This window comes from Xyrauchen texanus, chromosome 26, assembly GCF_025860055.1.
Source record: "Xyrauchen texanus isolate HMW12.3.18 chromosome 26, RBS_HiC_50CHRs, whole genome shotgun sequence".
NCBI lineage: Eukaryota > Metazoa > Chordata > Actinopteri > Cypriniformes > Catostomidae > Xyrauchen > Xyrauchen texanus.
The window spans coordinates 14,597,036-14,617,740 of NC_068301.1; the positions used below are offsets into that span (position 1 = coordinate 14,597,036).

General features: G+C 36.6%; 2 protein-coding genes across 3 annotated transcripts in view; one reads left to right on the plus strand and one right to left on the minus strand.

Moving 5' to 3' along the window:
• The window catches only part of LOC127619828 (exostosin-1b), a 116,715-nt gene extending 109,381 nt beyond the window's left edge, over positions 1-7,334 (plus strand). The window contains exons 9-11 of the mRNA XM_052092839.1: positions 752-912; positions 1,554-1,725; positions 2,838-7,334. Coding sequence (XP_051948799.1) covers positions 752-912; positions 1,554-1,725; positions 2,838-3,023 — 519 coding nt within the window. The 3' untranslated portion in view covers positions 3,024-7,334. The remainder of the gene's footprint in view (positions 1-751; positions 913-1,553; positions 1,726-2,837) is intronic.
• A 278-nt stretch (positions 7,335-7,612) lies between these two features.
• Positions 7,613-20,705, minus strand: part of LOC127619513 (mediator of RNA polymerase II transcription subunit 30) — a 28,959-nt gene continuing 15,866 nt past the window's right edge. For both annotated transcript variants that reach the window (XM_052092352.1, XM_052092354.1), the window contains exon 5: positions 7,613-8,666. In XM_052092352.1, coding sequence (XP_051948312.1) covers positions 8,571-8,666 — 96 coding nt within the window. In that variant the 3' untranslated portion in view covers positions 7,613-8,570. The remainder of the gene's footprint in view (positions 8,667-20,705) is intronic.

Here is a 20,705-nt window from a genome sequence, read left to right on the forward strand (position 1 = left end):
ATGGCAGGATTCTGATCAGTCGCTCGGATTAAACCTCTAACCTTTCAGCTGGCATTGCAGATATTGTAACCGCTATGCTGCTGCCGCCACCCGTAATCAGCTCAGCTCATAGCATAGCCTTTTTTGCCATGGTCTCTATTCCTCCCTCTCTCTCTCTCTTTCTCAGCTTCTTTCCTATTAGTCCCACTCTGCAGTGTGTGCTGGTGAGAAATGGCCATCCCTTATCAGAGAGAGCAGAGTCAGAGTACAAGCACACAGCCCAGCTCAACCTCCTAAACCGGTCCTCTCTCCTGCACTTTCCTCTTTTTTTCCCGAAATGGATATCTTTAATCATTTGTTATCTTGACCACGCTACAGGGAAACTGCAATTATTTATTCTTTCTTAAACTCCCCCATTTGTGTAGCCTGAGTCTTGGTTTGACATTACATGGGATGCAGATGTACTGCGGTGGGGTTACGGCAAGGTTTCATTGTACCTTTGTGTGTGGTTTAATTCACTGCTGACTTCAAATCCAGCTGAGATTCTGCCTCTGACACTTTTGATGCGTTTCAGTAATTATTTGTTTAAACGCTTTGATCTTAAAAAAAGGAGGGCATCTTACAGCAGTGGTTTTGAAAGTGTGTTTGTGTGTGTGTATATACAGATTTTGTCTGGATGTAGTTGGGTGAAAACTCGATTCTTTGTTCTTTCTTTTAAGTCTTTATATCTGATTTTGAATAACTGGCTTCTAACTCGAGCTCCATGTTGCAGGTGGACTTTGCCTTTACAGTGTGGCAGAGTTTCCCAGAGAGAATTGTGGGATATCCAGCCCGCAGTCATTTCTGGGACAATAATAAGGAGCGTTGGGGCTACACTTCCAAATGGACCAATGACTATTCCATGGTTCTCACCGGAGCTGCCATTTACCACAGGTATTTAGAAGCATTAAAGATGATAAATCACTTCAAGTCTTCTCTTAGCTTTTCTGAGCAAACATTAAGGGAAAATGGACAATTAAAGAATGAAAATACTTCATAAAGTACAAGATAATGGGTCACTTTAGTTATATTTGTTTTGAATCTACTGCCAGAATTGTATAACCTTTATAAATCACTATAAAAACTGTATTCTGTTTAGGCTATTACTGAATCTCAAGCGGAATTATTAGATCTAGTTATCTCAGTTTTGATTCAATATTGATTGAGTAAAATAGTTCACTGCCTTCAGGCTTGGTGGTCCTGGCTTCAAATGGCTAGCTTCTGCTTTAGTTCATTGATTCGTTCAAAGGATTGTGATTTGGTAAACTGAGTATCCATATTAAGAAAATTCATCCTGAACTAGGATGAATCAGAAGGACAAGAGACCATACTATAAATAATGTTTAGCAAAGGGCAATTGAAAAAATCAATATTAAATCGACATTGGATTGTTCAAGTGAACAAGTAATCAATATTGTTTACTTAGCCCTATTAATTACGCATCCGCTGACCTATTGATGCTTTGAAGTTATGATTTAGTTGTCTCTAAAGCTGAACAAAAACCAACATGCCCTCCATTCCCTCTTCTTCTCCAGATATTACAACTTCCTGTACACCCACTTCCTGCCAAATAGCCTGAAGAGCATGGTGGACCAGCTGGCCAACTGTGAGGACATTCTCATCAACTTCCTGGTGTCTGCCGTCACCAAGCTGCCACCCATCAAGGTCACTCAGAAAAAGCAGTACAAGGAGACCATGATGGGCCAGGTATGTGGATAGGGATTGAATTGCTGAAGGTTGACTGCTGTATCCAACAAAATCAGATGGTGTATGGATTGTGGCTCTGCAGTTCTTTTTTTTTTTTTTTTTTGGTTCTTTTCAACGAATCTGTCAAATTGGTAAAAATAATTAATTTGCACATCAATCTGATTCAAAATTAGTTTTAAAAATCCTCATCCAGTAATCACAAATGACTGGAAAGGTCATGGAAAAGTCAAGAAGATGCACGTTTCAGTTATGTTGGGTTTTATTCTCATTTCAGTTAAAGTTGAAATAATAAGGGATATTTCACTCAAAAATATAAAAATTCTTTCATCATTTATTCACCCTCATGCCATCACAGATGTGTATAACTTTCTTCTGCTGAGCACAAATGAAGATTTTTAGAAGAACATTTCAGCTCTGTAGGTCATGTGGAAAAATTGCTTCAATGAAAGGGAATGTTGGATCAAACTTTGAACGTCCAAAAAGCATATAAAGGCAGCATAAATGTCATCTATATTTCCTCAGTGGTTAAATCCATGTCTTATGAAGCAATATGATAAGTGTGGGTGAGAAACAGATAAATATTTAAGTAATTTTCTAAGCTAAATCTCCATTTTCACTTTTACGTTCTTCGTGCATATCGCCACCTACTGAGCAGCGAGGAGAATCTATGTCTAAAAAGGACTTAAATATTGATCTGTTTCTCACCCACACTTATATCTCTTCTGAAGAAATGGATTTAACCACTGGAGTGATATGGATTAATTTTATGCTGCCCTAATGTGCTTTTTGGAGCTTCAATGTTCTGGCCATCATTCACTTGCATTGTATGGACCTACAGAGCTGAGATATTTTTCTAAAAATCTTGGTTTGTGTTCTGCAGAAGAATCATCAGGGATGGCATGAAGGTGAGTAAATGCTGCAAGATTTTTCATTTTTGGGTGAACTATCCCTTTAACATTTTAGATGATAACCCTGGAATGCCTCTTTAGATGCTACACCAATTTTCTCTTTCATGAGATATACACATTGCAATTTTAACTTTATGGCTGACTCAATATAATTTGCCTACATGATGCTCAAAAATACTAACATTTTGTATCTGTTCCTCTTAGTCATCTCGAGCCTCGCGCTGGGCAGACCCGGACCACTTTGCCCAGCGTCAGACCTGCATGAACAAGTTCGCCAGCTGGTTTGGTGGCATGCCTCTGGTCCACTCCCAAATGAGACTGGACCCTGTTCTGTTCAAGGACCAGGTCTCCATCCTCCGCAAGAAATACAGAGAGATAGAGCGCCTCTGACCAGAATGGAGCCCCTTGTCGGACATTCAGCAAGGGGCCACGAGAGACTCTCTAGAGCAGAGGAGGACCACAGTGGCCAGAGATCTGGCTCCATTTTCCCTTGAGCACACAGCAAAGGACAAAGACACCAGAATGTGACGGCCTCTGTGGACCTTTAAACATACATTACACACTTTTAACTACAAGACTCTTTGGGAGATTTTTTTTGTTTGTTTTGGGTTTGGTAATGAATGCCACAGATCTTTCCCAGCACACAAGCATGTTGTTGGACAACAGGAGGGAAGCATCATCGTGTTAGCACTTCATCTTCACCATGACGCATCAGATCCGTCATGTTCTCCAGTTCTATGCTTTCCGGGATCTTGAGGAGATTGAACCGTTATTTCATAAAGTTAAAGGGGTGGTTCACCCAAAAATGAAAATGATGTCATCATTTACTCACCCGAATGTTGTTCCAAACCAGTATGACTTTCTTTCATGGAACACAACAGGAAGAAATGTAGCCTCAGTCACTATTTGCTTTCATTGTATGGAGAACAATTGGGTTCACATTCTGCCAAACTTCTCCTTTTGTGTTTAACAGAAGTCAGGTTTGAAACAACATAAGGATACATAAATGATGACAGAATGTCTGACTGTCCCTTTAAATTATTTCCAAGTTTTTGAGGTATTAGGGTTTTTAGGTAATCTTGTTTTGATTTTCAAAGTCACAGAATTTGTTTGGCTTCATCATAATATCATTTGTTACCAACAGACAAAAAGGGCCATAACACTGCATTCAAAACTGCTGCAATCCCTTTTATTAGTGGCAGAACCACGTTAAAAACCCTTCAGTATTTTATTTTTCTTATTTTAAATGGTGCCAAGAATCATTAGTTGCATGTGAAACCATCCCAACATAATTCATGCCAATCCACCCTACAGAAAAAGACAATTAATTAGAATTCCCTAAATCATTGAGTTATTAAACAACCAGGCCTGGGAAAATGTTTGTCTTAGTCAAGCTAAATTTTGCAGTAAAACAAAGGCAGCGCCTGCAGAGCTTACTTTACAGGAACGCCATCTGTTTAGGTGAGAAAACAGCCACTTCAGTAAGGTCTCCAATTTGTAAAGTAGCTTTTGACATTACAGCATGACAGGTTGCATCGTAAGGACTTGCGCTCCTAATTTAAGTGATTCGTCTCTCGCCTCCTTTATCTCCCCTGTCCCTGTGAAGAATGAGCTGTCCATCAAAGTTCAATGGCACTGCCTCATTTTCCCCTCCTTTTGTTGGCCTCTTATTTTAAATGTATAAAACTTACTCCACCACAAACATACACTCTGCAAATGTATGTCCCTGTTTTATCTAGAAAGTGATGAGTGTATGCTTCCCTTACATTGAAATGCACATCTATTCTCACTGATTGTTATATCAAGGGAATGGCGCTCGAGACGTTGGGGCCCCTCCAGTGTTGTTCTCTGCATTATCCAGAGCAAATGTGTTTTTAAAGAGTGGAGCATTTTGTCAGTCTCTGCTCACAGGTACTTGAATGTCTGATGACTTGAAGGAGTGCCGTGCTTTAGTGGCCTTTTGTGAAGGTGACTGGACTTAAAATGTGCCAGCTGTGAGCCAAAGCCTTTATTTTTTTTCTATTGCATTTTTCCTTTGCATAATGCATCAGAATTCGAAAGATGCTTTGACATGTCATTGTACACTACAATGTTGTTGTTTTTTTTCTATGTGGTCACGGTCAATCCACGCTCAAATCAAAACAAATATCTGACATTTTATGTGGTTTAGGCAAGTTGCAGACATCAATTTAGTTGTATATTATTTGACAAATGTCTTAAAGGGAGAGTTCACCCAAAAATGAAAATTCTATGATCATTTAGTCACCCTCATGTTGTTCCAAACCCATGGCTTTCTTTCTTTTGTAAAACACAAAAGGAGATGTTAGTCAGAAGGTTTGCCTCAGTCACCATTCACTTTCATTGCGACTTTTTCCATACAATTAAAGTGAATGGTGATTTAAGGAATAGTTCACCCAAAAATGAAAATTCTGTCATATGCTCACACTCATACGATCTCAAATGCATATGACTTGCTTTCTTCTGCAGAACACAAAGATTTTTAGAAATTTTAAGGACCGCTTTGTTGGTCCTTAAAATGCAAGTGAATTGTGACCAGATCTTTTGAAGCTCCTAAAAGCCCCATAAAAGTAATCCATACCACTCCGGTGGTTTAATCCATATCTTCAGACGCGATATGATCGATGTGGGTGAGAACAGATCAATATTTAAGTCCTTTTTTTTTTTTACCATAAATCTCCACTTTCACTTTCAAATGTGAATGAATGTAAAAGGGAATGTGAAAGTGGATATTTACAGTAAAAAAAGAACTTGGCTATTGATCTGTTTCTCACCCACACTTATCATATCACTTCAGAAGACATCGATTTAACCACTAGAGTCGTATGGATTACTTTTATGTGGCCTTTAAGTGCTTTTTGGAGCTTCAAAGTTCTGGTCACCATTTATTTGCATTATATGGACCTTTAGAGCTGAGGTGTTGTTGTTAAATTCTTTGTGTTCTACATAAAAAAAGTCACATCTGGGATGGCATGAGGGTAAATGATGAGAGATTATATATTTTAAGTGAACTATCACTTTAAGGCTAACATTTTGCCTAACCTTTCCTTTTGGTGCTCTATGGGCTCTAAAGTCAGTCATACATGTTTGGAATAACATGATGCTATAATTTACATTTTTGGGTGAACTCTACCTTTAAGTATTTTAATAAGCTATTTGACATCATTAACTCATGGTTCAAATGTGTAAGAAATGTTCTAGAGTAAGGCTTACAACATTTCACAAGGTCACAACTGACAATTATTGCTAAATTAATGGGGAATCTGAGTGGTCTAATTGAAATGTAAGAATCTGAATCTTGACATAAAAATTTAGTAGATGTTTATATGTGAATCTTGTTAGACAAGTAAACATAAGATCAAATTTAAAAACACAAATTCAAGTCTCTTAAAGCTACTACTATAACAATTAAATAAAATGTTCATTTGTTATAGACTAAACCACTTGAATTTAAACAATGTTTGTATGGTTTTCTTTTTTCGTTTTAACACAAGTGGCCCACCTCTGGTTAAGTTAATTTAATTAACATGTTATATCAAGCATTTATATCTACGATTGTTGTTATAATCTCATATCACAGAATTTACTTCTGGCCTTGCACAATTTTATTGGCCAAATCCTCGACTTCAAAACCGTGACCTGTTGCTGTACATAATTTATGTCCATACAAATAAATTCACACAATTATCTACAGAATAGTGTGTCCGAACCTGAAGATCATTTTTAACTGCATATCTCATTTTGATTACCCAGTCACCATGCCCTTGAAAACATTACCATCAGGGCATGTGATATATCCAACACTGTCTGCATCTGCCCACGGCCCTTGTCAATGTGTAGTATGTGTACAGACAACACAAACTGATGGCTGTTTGCGTTGTAAAATGATGCAAGTGTTATTTTATTTTTTTATTACCCAGCGTGACTTGACAAAGCCATTCATTTTCAATTGGCATCTGTTGAATGCTGCTGCTACCACTACACACTTGCAAGATCACCAAAGAATCTTGCCAAATCGAAAGTCATGCAATTGTACCATTATGTCTGTAATAAATTGAATCTTTTATGGTTTATACTGGTTATATCGTCATCCTGTATCTGATCGTCTTTCTCATTTAGTAAAGTGCAACTAGATCAGCCAGTCTCAAAGCTAACAGGTGAAATGATACATCCATTCAAGCAGGCCATCTGTGACTCAACACATTTGTGTCTGTTTTAACTTCATGCTGCTTACATTATCTTCTGTGATTAGCAATAAGCAATATGGAACAATGCTCAAACACTTCATTGTTGGTTGGGATACTCACTGATTTCTCCTTGATTGTGCCTTGAGTCAATTGATTTGTGAGTTTGTGACCCTGACTGACAGAAGGGGCAAAATCTTTAGGATAATAAAAATGTCATCTGGTAGATGCCAACTTTGCCGTACACTGAAGTTGCATACCATTCGTTAAACACTCAACTCTATTTCTCAGATTAGGCTGTTAACCAGACTTGCATGACCACTTTAGACTATTTATGAGAAAATACAGATTTTTAGTTTTTGTTCAGAGCTATTTGTTTTGCTCCCTCCTGTCCTGACCCCTCCCTGTAATTAACAGATGACTTTTTATAGAGGTAATAAAGAAATTGTGAAATGCCAATTTTGTATGAATGATTTATAAGAAAATGAATAAAGTCATATTTGATGCTATAAAGACGTGACTCATGTTGCATTTGTTCCATGAGAATAGTCATAAAGAAGAGTGATTAGGAATCATGTGGGATGTATTGAACTATACTATCCTGCTATTCAGCAATATTGATTGTGCATTTATTGCAACAAGAGGCGGCAATACACTGCTGTGCTTTTGTCATTCTTTTGTGCACATTTTTGAATTCGTCAAGACCAACTAGGGGATAAAGATGGGAAGCTCAGCTATGTAATGACCATAATCAAGGTTTTTATTTTTATTTTTTTATTTATTCTGTTTTTGTGGCACTTTTATGTTAAACCAGATGCAGATGCTCATATAAAACAAGATTTATAAAACGCTTTGGAAATGTGTGTTAATAAAAAAAGGAAGCAGTCAGGTCAAGCACTGATAAAAGCTTTATACTTTATAGATATTGTATATTAACACCACACTAATCTGTAATAGCAATAACTTTAGTGTATATATATTTTTCTATAATGAATGAGAAATATATAACAAAGAGATAGTTCACTCAAAAATGAAAATGTTGTTATTTCATGTTGTTTCAAACACGTACGAGTTTTGAAGAAGTTTTGAAGAATGTTCTCTTCCATACAATGAAAGTAGATGGGGAACAGGGAATGTAAGGCTCCAAAAAGGATACAAAATATATAATACACAATTTTTCATGTCTTTTGAAGCCATATGATAGCTTTAGGTGAGGAACAGACTGAAATGTAAGTTTTTATTCACTGAAAATCAGCCATGGTCACCACTTGCATTGTATAGAAAAGAGTAGCTTGGACATTCTGCTGTAAATAACATTTATGCGTTCCATGGAAGAAAGAAAATCACATGGGTTTCAAAAGACATGAGGGTGAGTAAATGATGACAGGATTTTCATTTTGGGTGAACTATCCCTTTTGAAGTAAATAGGAATCGCACATACAAATATCAAGAATATACTTGAGGAAAATGTTTATTTTAAAAAGTATCCGAGTGAATGAGCAGACTGCTCAGACCTCCTAATGTTCATCAGGTTGAAAATTGAATCCAAGGCAGCAGAACTGAATGGCTTTTCAAGTGTGCATTATGAGCATAGCAGAATTTATTAAGTTCAGTCTTTCTGCTTTCTACCTTCTCTCAATTTTATACCTCACCACTCTTTCCTGCATCCTCAGTGTGACAGTGTGTATCTTATATATGTGTGACAGTGTGCATCACTTCTATAATTGTGTGCGTTTCAGCTCCTGACCGCCAGCATGGAGTTTATCTCCCAGATGAGATTTCTGAGCTGGTCCATAATCATCTTCAGCTGTTGATTCTTCTGTTTAAGTTTCTGTGATAAAAATGGAAATAAATATTTTAAGAGTGGTTACATCATAGATATAGAGTGTGGGGGAGTCACTAGCTACAAATATCGCTATTCAGTCATCTACATAGTAATGAAAACAATATTTAGTGGACAGTGGCCACAAATAGTATTTGGAAACTTTATGGTGGTTAAACATAGTGGAACATGTCCATAGTTAATGTGATGAACCACACCTGTGGTTACTCTGCAAGGATACCTGTGTGAACTTGAGGGGAACTTTCTTCATACATCCACTAAAAATCACCTTGAAACCAGTTAGTTAAAAGTAATTGCCAAAGTGTCTCGGGAAGATTAAGTTAGTTTTAAGAAAAGCATAATTTTTTATAGATCCCCCACGTTTTTGTATCTAAAACAAGGTCATTCATACATCTTAGCTTAAAGTAATAGTTCACCCAAAAATGAAAATTCTCTCATCATTTACTCACTTTCATACCATCACAGATGTGTAAGTTTCTTTCTTCTGCTGAATCCAAATGAAGGTTTTTAGAAGAATATTTCAGCTCTGTAAGTCCTTTCAATGCATGTGAATGGTGACCAAACCTTTGAAGCTCAAAAAATCACACAAAGGCAGCATTAAAGTAATCCATACAACTCCAGGTTAATTGCATGTCTTCTGAAGCAATGCAATCACTTTGGGTGAGAAACAGATGAATATTGCAATCCTTTTTACTAATCTCCACATTCTAATTTCACATTCTGAAAAGGAAAGTGGAGATTTATAATAAAAAAGGACTTAAATATTGATCTGTTTCCTACCAACACCTAATATATCGCTTCTGAAAACATGGATTTTTTGAGCTTCAAAGGTCTGGTCACCATTCACTTGCATTGAATGCATCTATTTATTTTATTTTATTTATTTATTTATTTTCAAGCAAAAATAGTGTGACAACAGAAAAGATACACAATAATAATAACTTATACACTTATGCTTGAAAATGGAGTGGGAAGAAGTAAAACTTATTAAACCCCACCCCAGTCTATCAAAGAATTTATACAAACAAAAAATAGCTGCTTCCTTCATCAATAATCTCAAAGAGAAAATAATAATAATTAAAAAAAAAAAAAAGAATAATAATAATAATAGCAATAATAATAATACCTCATTTAGAAACAGTGGTTGCACAAGTCAAAACCACACATTCATACCATACATATTAATAATATACAGATAATTCCACAGGTAACAATGATAATCAAATACCAACAATGGTAGACGAAATACCACAAGGGTACATAACAATGATTTTCAAATACCAACAATGGTAGATGGAATACCACAAGATTACATAATGACGAACAACTACCAACAATGGTAGACGGAATACCACAAGGGTAACTAAATAATAACTAATCCAACAATCCACACAACATGACTACAATCAAAGCACAATGTCATTGTAATGGAACCAGACCTTTCGTTTGTAAAGACGTTTGAAATTGTGAATGCCTTGACACTGCTTTAATTCAAGCCCCAGATTATTCCACAAAGTAACCCCACAAACAGACATAGAAAAACTCCTCCTGGTGGAACCCGCCATTGGGACCACAAAGTTTCCTAATCCTCTCAAACTGTACTGAATGCTCCTTATGAGAAAAAATATTTTGAATGTTCACAGGTAATAAATAGTGATACGCTTTGAACATGAACTGTGCATTATATAATTTTACAAGATCCTGCATTTTTAATAGCTTTGATTTAAGAAAGAGTGGATTTGTGTGTTTGAAATAGGCGGCCTTGTGTATAATTCAGTATAGCTCTTTTCTGTAGCAAAAAAGTGACTGTATTACATTTTTGTAATTATTGCCCCATACCTCAACACAGTAGGTTAAATATGGCTGTATTAAAGCACAATACAGGGTATGGAGTGCATTATAATCAAGAATATGCTTAACTCTACTTATTATGGCAAGGCTTTTGGAGACTTTAGTTGTAATATGTCTGATGTGGGCATACCAACTTAGCTTGTTGTCTATCGTTACACCTAAAAATTTTATTTCCTGAACATTCTTTGTCATCTACAAAGCTGAAGTATTCTAAAAATCTTTGTTTGTGTTCCGCATAAGAAAGAAAGTCATACACATCTTGGAGGGCATGAGGGTGAGTAAATGATTGGAGAATTTTAAGCATCCAAATACTTTTTTGAGCCTCTGTACAGTATGTAGCTGTGGATAATATAGTCGAAGTGCACTGCACACTAGAGTCGTAGTGCACATTATATTTGTATAAACAGTAAAAAAGACCCATCAGCATGCATGCAAGGTCAAGACATGTTTCAAGCAAACTGAATAGGGAAGAAATGTGACGTAAAATACTTTGACTATGATACGATTGCTTTTACAGCATAACAGAAATCATGATAAGTACTGTAACTAAAAACAGCTTGTTAAAGTGAATTGCTCTAGGAAGGTGTCACTCAAGTTGGCATTATAACCCACTCTTTACAAAAGTGCTGTGCAGAGAGGCATCTCCGAATCTCAATGGTGTTGAGCTACAAAAATGTAATTCACTTTAATCGTCCTGCCTTATGTCAATGGTACAAGCTGCCGGTGTTGTAATAGTTCGAAAACTGTTTACTTGGCACACTTTAGGCCCCTTTAATACAAACCGTGCTCCATTTAGATGCAACAGTGTTCAAGCTTTATTACTGACCATCTGTATCCCTATATAGCCACAGTCTACCATTTCAACTGAATAGTCTACTACCAGTGGGAAACTGCACCGTGTCACAAAGCATTTATCATCTTCACCTTGTTCTATTGTGGGAATAGCTTGCGACTTCAGTTTACTCCAATGGCTCTGATCTCTATCCAATTGATCACCTTTGGGGTGAGCTGAAAGGGGAGGTATGCACTGTGCAGTGCAAATGTGTAGACTGTAAATCAGCAGAGGTTGCAAGATTGTATTAAGTAAAATTGGCCCAAAACCCATAAGAAAATCTTCCAGCATGGATTTGATGAAGCCTTGCCAAGACGAATTCAGGCAGTTCTGACAGCAAAATAGTGCCCTGATCTGTATTACACAGGTGTACCTACTGTAACAATGGAAACCAAGATAGAGTAAGTGTAATATGTAAGGAATAATTCCTTACATATTACCCTAACAGGTCTTGTACTGTCTCACCCTGAATGGGTTTATTTTGCGATAACGAACTGCCTACTCATTATCCCGCTTATTACATGACTTCTTACCAAATAAATAAATAAATGGACATGAAATATTGATTTGAGTTGAGAGCAGTGTAATAAGTTTTAATATTTAAAATATATTGATAACACTTCATTAAAAGATTGTATTGATTAACATTACTTAACACAATTGTTAACATGAACTTACAATAAAAAATAGATTTATTATTCTTGGTTAATGTTCATTTCTACATTTCTAAAATTTTACATTCACGCATTGTAAAGGAACATGAAAAACAATGAACAATTGTATATTTATAAATTAACATGAAAAAAGATTAAAAAATGCTGTAAAAAAAAATCATATTTTATTGATAGGTCATGAAACCTAATGCAATTAAAAATAAATGCATAGAACCTTGCAAAGTGTACCAATATACTGCAAAATCTTCATAAAAACTGCTTTCCCAAAAACAAAACAAATCCCCAAATCTACCCCCGAAAATTATACATTTCATTTCGTAGTGAGAACCGAAGAAAACAGTGTCGAAAACATTTGTGGGAATAGCTTGTGACTTCACAAGAAAAAAATCTAATTTCTTGAATGTTCATGCATTGATTGTAAGGTTCAGCCACTAATTTGTCAATGCTGCCCATGCAAATATAGATTGTAAATGGTGTGCTATGACATTACAGTACTGTGATTCAATGGAATTTCAGTTTTTATAAACAATTCAATTTGGTATTGAGTGTTCTTGATGCGAAGTGGCTACTTCCTAGAGTTTAAGAGGTAAATAATCTTTGAATCAAACCAAACCCCTCCTCATCAAATCACTGACCCACAAATCACCCATTTTTGTTGTTCCTACTGTTGCACAAAGGCAAAACACAGTAACTGCACATTTTGTCAACATTTTATTTTAACCAAAATTGGGTCTCTTAGACTATGATCTGTTCTGTGACAGGCAGGTTTGGCTCAAATATGCTCAGATTCAGATAAAACAGAGTGTATTTTAGTCATTAAACTATACATGACACAAGCTGATAGGTCCTTTGACATGTCATCTTTTAACCAATCATCTTCCATACTCTCTCTTTGTGTAACATTTAAATTGCCTCAGTTGTTTGATGGTTTCACTGCAGTACACTGAGTTTTCTCTCCGAAACCCTCCTCCTCCCCAGCACCACTTGTCTAGATCTGCTTCAAATGAATTGTATGCATGTCTAAGTGTGCAGAAGTATGTCTTACATGCTCACCGCAGCATCTCTGTGTACGTTCTAGCAGTAGCTAGAAGTCTTCGTACTTGCTCCGCAACAGCAGCGTAACCAGATCTTGTCCGCCAAGATCCAACCTACCAACTTCTCATATCGATTATAACACCTTAAATTTATTCCGAGAGTTGTCATAACTGAACTGCAGTAACAAAAAAAAAAAACTTGCAGTTTCAGTGTTGGCATAGTTACTGCTTCAAGACTTTGTATAGCAATGTACCTACTAGAAAAAACACAGCTACAATAACAAGCTTGGCAGAAGACGACCCTGGAAATAGATGACCCTGGTTAGCTGAACTTTTGTCTAGCACCATTAAGACAAAATGAAGGCACAGTAGAAATGAACAGGTCCCAGCAGACATAGAATGGCACAAGGAAAGACCACTGTAGGGTCAACTTAGAACATGACTGCTCCTGGAACAGTACAGGAATAGAGTCTGTGGCACCTGTCAAACATTTCAACAAGAGTCCTGAGGCAAGCTCAGAGGACACACGTTTCTCACTGAGCAGACGGGTACAATCTCACTTTATCATACTGTTCAGTACAGATGTTAACTGTGATAAAGAGGCCTTATGATCCAACTGGCTTTCAACATTTAAGAAAATGGTTTCAAAGATTGCCAATGAGACATATTGTTGGCCAAGTTCTCATGCCAAAGTTGTTTTCTTCTTGTCATTGTGGTGTTTAATTTGCCAAGCACTGGACTGTTCACACAGAGGCAGACTAGGTTTTCTGACTTTAGACCACAAGTTACACAATTAATGTAATGCAATATTCTACCAACCTTAAAAAAACAATAAGGCTTAATCTACTTATGTCATTCCAAAACTGTATGACTTTATTTCTTCATAATGTATTATGATGGATGAGTAATAATTGGGGTCTGTTTTGAACTTTTAACTGGCTTTTGCAGAATGCAGTCAGAAGAGAGAAAACTTTGATACTGCACTTGAGTTTCTTTGTTATAAAAGCCAGTTGTAGACTTAAACATGGTGTCTCATTTTGCCTCACCCTTCATCTGATTCTCTTTCTTCATCGACTCACGACAAGACCAAAGCAACCGCCCTTGATAATGTGTGCAGAGGGAAGAGTTTTTGATCAAATGCGGACTTATTTAAATTCAGGTTCATTCAAATTTTTCAATGTGTTAGAGTGACAGCTGGATGACATACCAGCACCAATACACCAGTTTGCAAGCAACAACAACAAAACAAAACTGCACCCAAAGCTGTGAAAAGTACAATTTAGTCTCTGAGGTCTGAGAGAATAGAAATAGATATATTGAGAATGGAGGCTCAAATATAATTTACTACATTTATTTGTCAATTTATAGCTAGGCGATATGTAGAATATTTTCTATTTTCAGATGATTTTGCTGGCTATACAAAATTAGGCAACATTGTTTACAAAATGTATTAATGTCTAAATAAAAAACAATTGCATTAAAATCATTGCAATATTCACACAGTCATTGGACTAGTTTTGCAGTCTTGGAGTTATATGTGATGTAGTACAGTCAACAGGAATGCATCATTTCTTAACTATACCCCTAACCAAAACCCCAACCCTAAACCTAACCATCATTTGAATAAAAACGAATAATAATAATTTTAGAGCTAAAATTAAACTTTCGAAACTTGTTAAACGTGATTACTTCCTGGGGCCTCTTGTATAAAACTTGAAGTAGATTGTATCCTAAAAGTGTGTGTGTGTATGCACAAAAGTCAGATTTTGCGCATGCACAAAAGTTTTAAGATTATAAAACCATACGTGCACCTGCGCAAAGTTCGCTTTATGAATTCTAGTTAGCGGAAGAAAAAGCACATGATTTATTCCCCACCCTGTCCCTTCCCCTATATAACCATATGTAGCTTACAATGCATGTTTTTCCTATGCATAACCTCATCTACATACACTAACCGAGCACATTATTAGGAACACCTGTACACCGACTTATTAATGTGATTATCTAATCAGTGAATCACGTGGTAGCAGTTCAATGAATACTGTTATGCAGACACAGGTCAGGAACTTCAGTTAATCTTCACATTAACCATCAGAATGGGGAAAATGCGATCTCGACCACTGGTTTGAGTATTTCTGTAACTGTTGATCTCCAGGGATTTTCAAGTACAACAGTCTCTAGAGTTTACTCAGAATGTTGTGAAAAAAAAACATCCAGTGAGCGGTAGTTCTGTGGAAGGAAATGCCTTGTTGATGAGTGAGAAATATCATAATTCAAGAAATCCTTGCTGTCTTTAAAGGTATGTTCCCTCCTTATGATGCCACGTGAAAGTCTTCCATAAGCATCGGATCCATTACCAATACAGTTGAAGTCAGAAGTTCACATACACTTAGGTTGAAGTCATTAAAACTCATTTTTTAACCACTCCACAGATTTAATATTAGTAAACTATAGTTTTGGCAAGTCGTTTAGGACATTTACTTTGTGCATGCCATAAGACATTTTTCCAAAACATTTTTACAGACATATTGTTTCACTTTTAATTGACTATATCACAATTCTAGTGGGTCAGAAGTTTAAATACATACAAGTTAATTGTGCCTTTAAGCAGCTTAGAAAATTCCAGAAAATAATGTCAAGCGTTTAGCCAATTAAATTCTGACAGGAGGTGCACTGTCAGAAACCACCATACAAAAGCCAGACTAAAGTTTGCAAGTGCACATGGGGACAAAGATCTTTCCTTTAGTCTGAAGAAACAAAAACAGAACCTTTTGGCCATAATGACCATTGTTATGTTTGGAGGAAAAAGGGTGAGGCTTGCAATTCGAAGAACACCATCCCAACCGTGAAGCATGGGGGTGGCAGCATCATGTTGTGGGGGTGTTTTGCTGCAGGAGGGACTGGTGCACTTCACAGAATAGATGGTATCATGAGGAAGGAAAATTATTTGGATATACTGTACTGAAGCATAATCTCAACACATCAGCCATGAAGTTAAAGCTTGGTCACAAATGGGTTTTCCAAATGGACAATGACCCCAAGCATACCTCCAAAGTTGTTGCAAATTGGCTTAAGGACAACAAAGTCAAGGTATTGGAGTGGCCATCACAAAGCCCTGACCACAATCTGACAGAAAATATGTGGAAGAACTGAAAAAGCAAACACGAGCAAGGAGGCCTACAAACCTGACTCAGTTACACCAGTTCTGTCTGGAGGAATGGGCCAAAATTCCTGCAACTTATTGTGAGAAGCTAGTGGAAGGCTACCCAAAACGTTTGACCCAAGTTAAACAATTTAAAGGCAATGCTACCTTTAAGTGTATGTAAAATTCTGACCCACTGGGAATGTGATACAAGAAATAAAAGCTAATATATATCATTCTCTCTACTATTACTCTGACATTTCACATTCTCAAAATAAAGTAGTGATCCTAAATGACCTAAGACAGGGAATGTTTTCTGCAATTAAATGTCAGGAATTGTGAAAAACAGAGTTTAAATGTATTTGGCTAAGGTGTATGTAAATGTTTGACTTCAACTGTATTTTCTTTTTACAGGATATTTTTAATTCCCTTTTAATTAGAAACGTAAAATTAATATAGTCTAATATCAGCTGCATAACAGTTACTTCTGAATTGAGTGCTGAACTAATTTTCATTCTAAATGTGAGTTGTTATATGAAAAGCGGAGTACGAATTCCTTGGCCAGTTGGAACTAGCAAATGTCTGATGGGGATGCCACAAACATTCAGAAACATGATGGCCATTCATTCCTTTTGAATAGGGCTGGGACAACGCGTCGACGTCATCAAAAAATACGTCGACACAAAATATGCGCGTCAATTCGTCGACCCAAAACAAACATGGCGGAGTCGGCGAGTAGTAGCAACACGAGTGGCTCCTCAGACTATCAGAAGTGCAAGGCGGCATGCACTCGTTCCTCTAAAGTATGGGAATTCTTTAATTTAAAAGGAAACAATTCCGTGATATGTCGTCTTTGCAAAATGGAGATGGCCTTCCAGTCTAGCACCACGGCAATGCACCAGCATCTTAAGAGGCGCCACCCGGGGAGCAGCTGCAGATGACAGAGCACCGTAAGTTTTTTTTCAACTCCCCACTTTGCACTCGATGTTGGCGTAGGCTATAATACGTTGTCGACACCTAAAGTTTTTGCTTATAGCTATTAATAATGCGCTTATAGCTATAAATGTCGTGAAAAATACATAGAGGACACTGACAACGCGCTGACAGACAGGACCAAGCAGGTAACATTTAATAAAGTCTCAACTTTCAAATTTGGTCATTCAAAGAAAATTAAACCATAAATAGGCCTACTATTTTGTGGCTCTTTAATGTGTCGTGACAGATTGCCTCAGTTAAAGCTGCTCGTGAACCGATCATCTTTTCCTTGGTTAATTTATAGCATCAAATAGGCTAAACATGAATGTAGCCTACATCAGAAGGACTGTTGTTTTAACCACGGAAAGATGTCAGTACAGTAGCCTACAATCCATTATTCAAATTCAAATCCACCGACGTTAATCTTCTCTCTCCGGCTACTTTGTCGGACAAAAATGGCGTATTATGATTGATTGATCAGATCGCCAGTCAATCAAACTCCCGGCAAATGTTTTTTTTTTTACATTTTATACACCCCCACCCCCGATGAAACCGGTATTACCGGTGTTGTCACAAGTTGATTAATCGAATCGAAATCGCATCGGACTGAAAAAAAAATGAATCGTTAGATTAATCGATGCATCGAAAAAATAAATCGCTAGATTAATCGTTTAAAAAATAATCGTTTATCCCAGCCCTACTTTTGAACATTTTGAATCTACTTGGAAACATTAGCCCCATTCACACATGCAAACAGGTAAATGTACCAAATGTGCCGTTCACACACCATCAATAATTAAATTTATAGGTAATGATACAACTTCGCATTAAGGAAAATTGCCAGAGCAAAATTTACCAGTATTTTTAAAAGAGCTGTGTTCACACATGACCTCTAAACTGGAAATTGTAGGTCATTTTAATAGCTGTTTGGTGATTCCAAAATTGAAATAAAATCACATTTTCAGAGCAAATACATAATATTGAGAAGCAATAGGCTGCAAATATTGAGATATATTTTTGGGCTATTTCGCCCAGCCCTATTTCATACACTAGTTTTTACTGGTCAAGTACAAAAGTTTTCAAGAAACATATTTTGGTAGAATAACTAGAAGCTAAAAATGTAAAAATATCTGCAGAACAAAACATTATAAACACTGTTTAACCTTATATTTTGCTTGGCTAATCCTCCTTGTTTCTCTCGACTCATTTCAGCATTTCTGCTTGCTCAGATTGAGCAGGAATTACTAGTGTAAATGTCTGGGAGTGAAGCAAGGGGATTACACTGATTGAAGAGCGGGGAGAGATGTACCACTTAATTCTAATCCAGGTGACATCACACCAACTCTGATGCAACCATGGCAGAGTCCTGGGATCTGGTTATTTGAAGACACTCTTAGAGGCCGTTCACACAGGATGCATTGTGTGCTTTTAAAAACAGCAAGACAGTGCAACAGAATGAAACAGAATGCAGGTGACTTTAATTTTTTTTTTTTTATCTTATTTTTAGAAACATCGCCCAGTGGCACAAGATGCTAAAAAACTGGGAGATCACAGCAACTGTCACAAAAGAGTTGACTATAATAAATGTAAACTGCACAGGTCTTCTCTTTGAATTGGCACTGACTCTCCCATGTTGACAATCTTATAGAGAAAATGGTGTAGACACTGTGTTCTTTTGGCATTAATGCCGCTGCTGAACATCCAAAAACTAAACTACCCTCATCAGCTGTTTATTTTTATCAAAGCTGAGGCCAGATGGCCCCTCTTTGTGTTACATGAGAGGACTGCTGAAGGCAAGAATGCAGTAGATGTTGAGTGACAGAAATCTAGAAAAACTGCCCATCAACAAAATTCCTTTGACATTTTGGCATATATGAGCAAAATAGTCTTTGTAAGATAGCCCAAAGAGTAGCTACAAATATAACTAGATATTTAAATTTTCAGATAAAAATGCGAGTGGTAATTTTCCTGAAAATTTGTTTTTTTGAAGATTTAAGAGCACACCTCTCCTCAGCAAGCGGTATGATTTAAGGTATCATTCATGCCTGTAGCCCAAACTGTGTGGGCTAAGTTATGCCCCTAAATTTTTAATTTAAGATTAGGGATGTGTTCAAATCCCTTACCATAAAGGCATATTCCGGGTTCATTACAAATTAAGCTTGATCGACATAATTTGTGGCATAATGTTGATTACCATAAAAATTTATTTTGACTTGTCCCTCCTTTTCAGTGGAAGTGAATGGGGCCAATCCGTAAATGGTAAATACTCACTATTACTCATAGGCACAAGATGTAAACAATACAATTGATTTTGATTGAGTTATATGCAATGGTACAACTTCAGTGCCATGATGCTGTAACACGTAAACCCTAAAACCACCGCCTGAGACCCTGCGTCCACATGCGTGGACATTACATTTTGGCTTTGCTACAGGCTATGCATAATTTTATTTCATTTAAACAGACTAATCTCGGTTCAGAAGACTCTAGGCTGTCATTAAGGGGTTCAACTTTCAACACACGAGTCATGTGACAAAACAACGTTGAGCCAATCGCAGCTGAGTTTGTCTTTGGGAGAAACGGTAACAAAATTACAAATGGTAAGAAACCTCATTACGTTTTTTCATTCAAACCTGTTTGAGTTAAAAGAGTAGACTCTATAGTTTAATCCGATTAATTGATTCATCCCTTAACAGCACGCTGTTAAAAACAATGATCACATACGTGGACTATTGGCTCATTTTCCTTAAAATAGCCAACTGTAAATTCACTGTGCATTATCTTATTGAGAATCAATGGATGCATAGTGCATTCACTACTTGCATCTGGTCATAAGTTTAGTTTTAGCCTGCAAAGGATGTTTGAACCACTCATCATGTTTGGCAGACATGGGACAGTGACATGGTAATCAGTAATTCGATTCAGAATATACAATGTATAATTTTATTTAAACATGGTTGGCAGTTATTGGATAATGCTGGCCATTATTGCTCATTTCTGATATAGTGTCTGTAATGTCTCAAAAACATAAATAACCAACACTTCTGGAATCACACTATGGAAACTTAGTGTTGGGGAAAAAAAAAATCTGACATCATCTGACCACATACATTTTCAGGAAAACTATTATTTTTTATTTTGCATGTTTCTTAGGGGCAACTACTTACAAATCAAAAAGGGGAATGGAAAATGCACACAGCAGTCACACTTAAATAATACACAAGTTTTAACAGAAGAATAAATGTAAGTGATTTTATAGAATTAAAGGCTTTACATTTATGCCTTTTGAACCCTACAAAGAATTGGCCCAATTTACTTCCATTGAAAGTGCCTCACTTTCTTTTACCTCCATTTTTGAAGAAAATGGAGGGACGAGTTCTTTTTTGTGGTAATCAACAAAATGCCATTGATTAAGCTTAAATTGTATTGAACCCGGAATATTCCTTTTATTATGAGCAACAATAATATGAAACTCTAGTCTGCATGTGAAATGTTCAAGTATTGAAGAGTGTTTCTTTC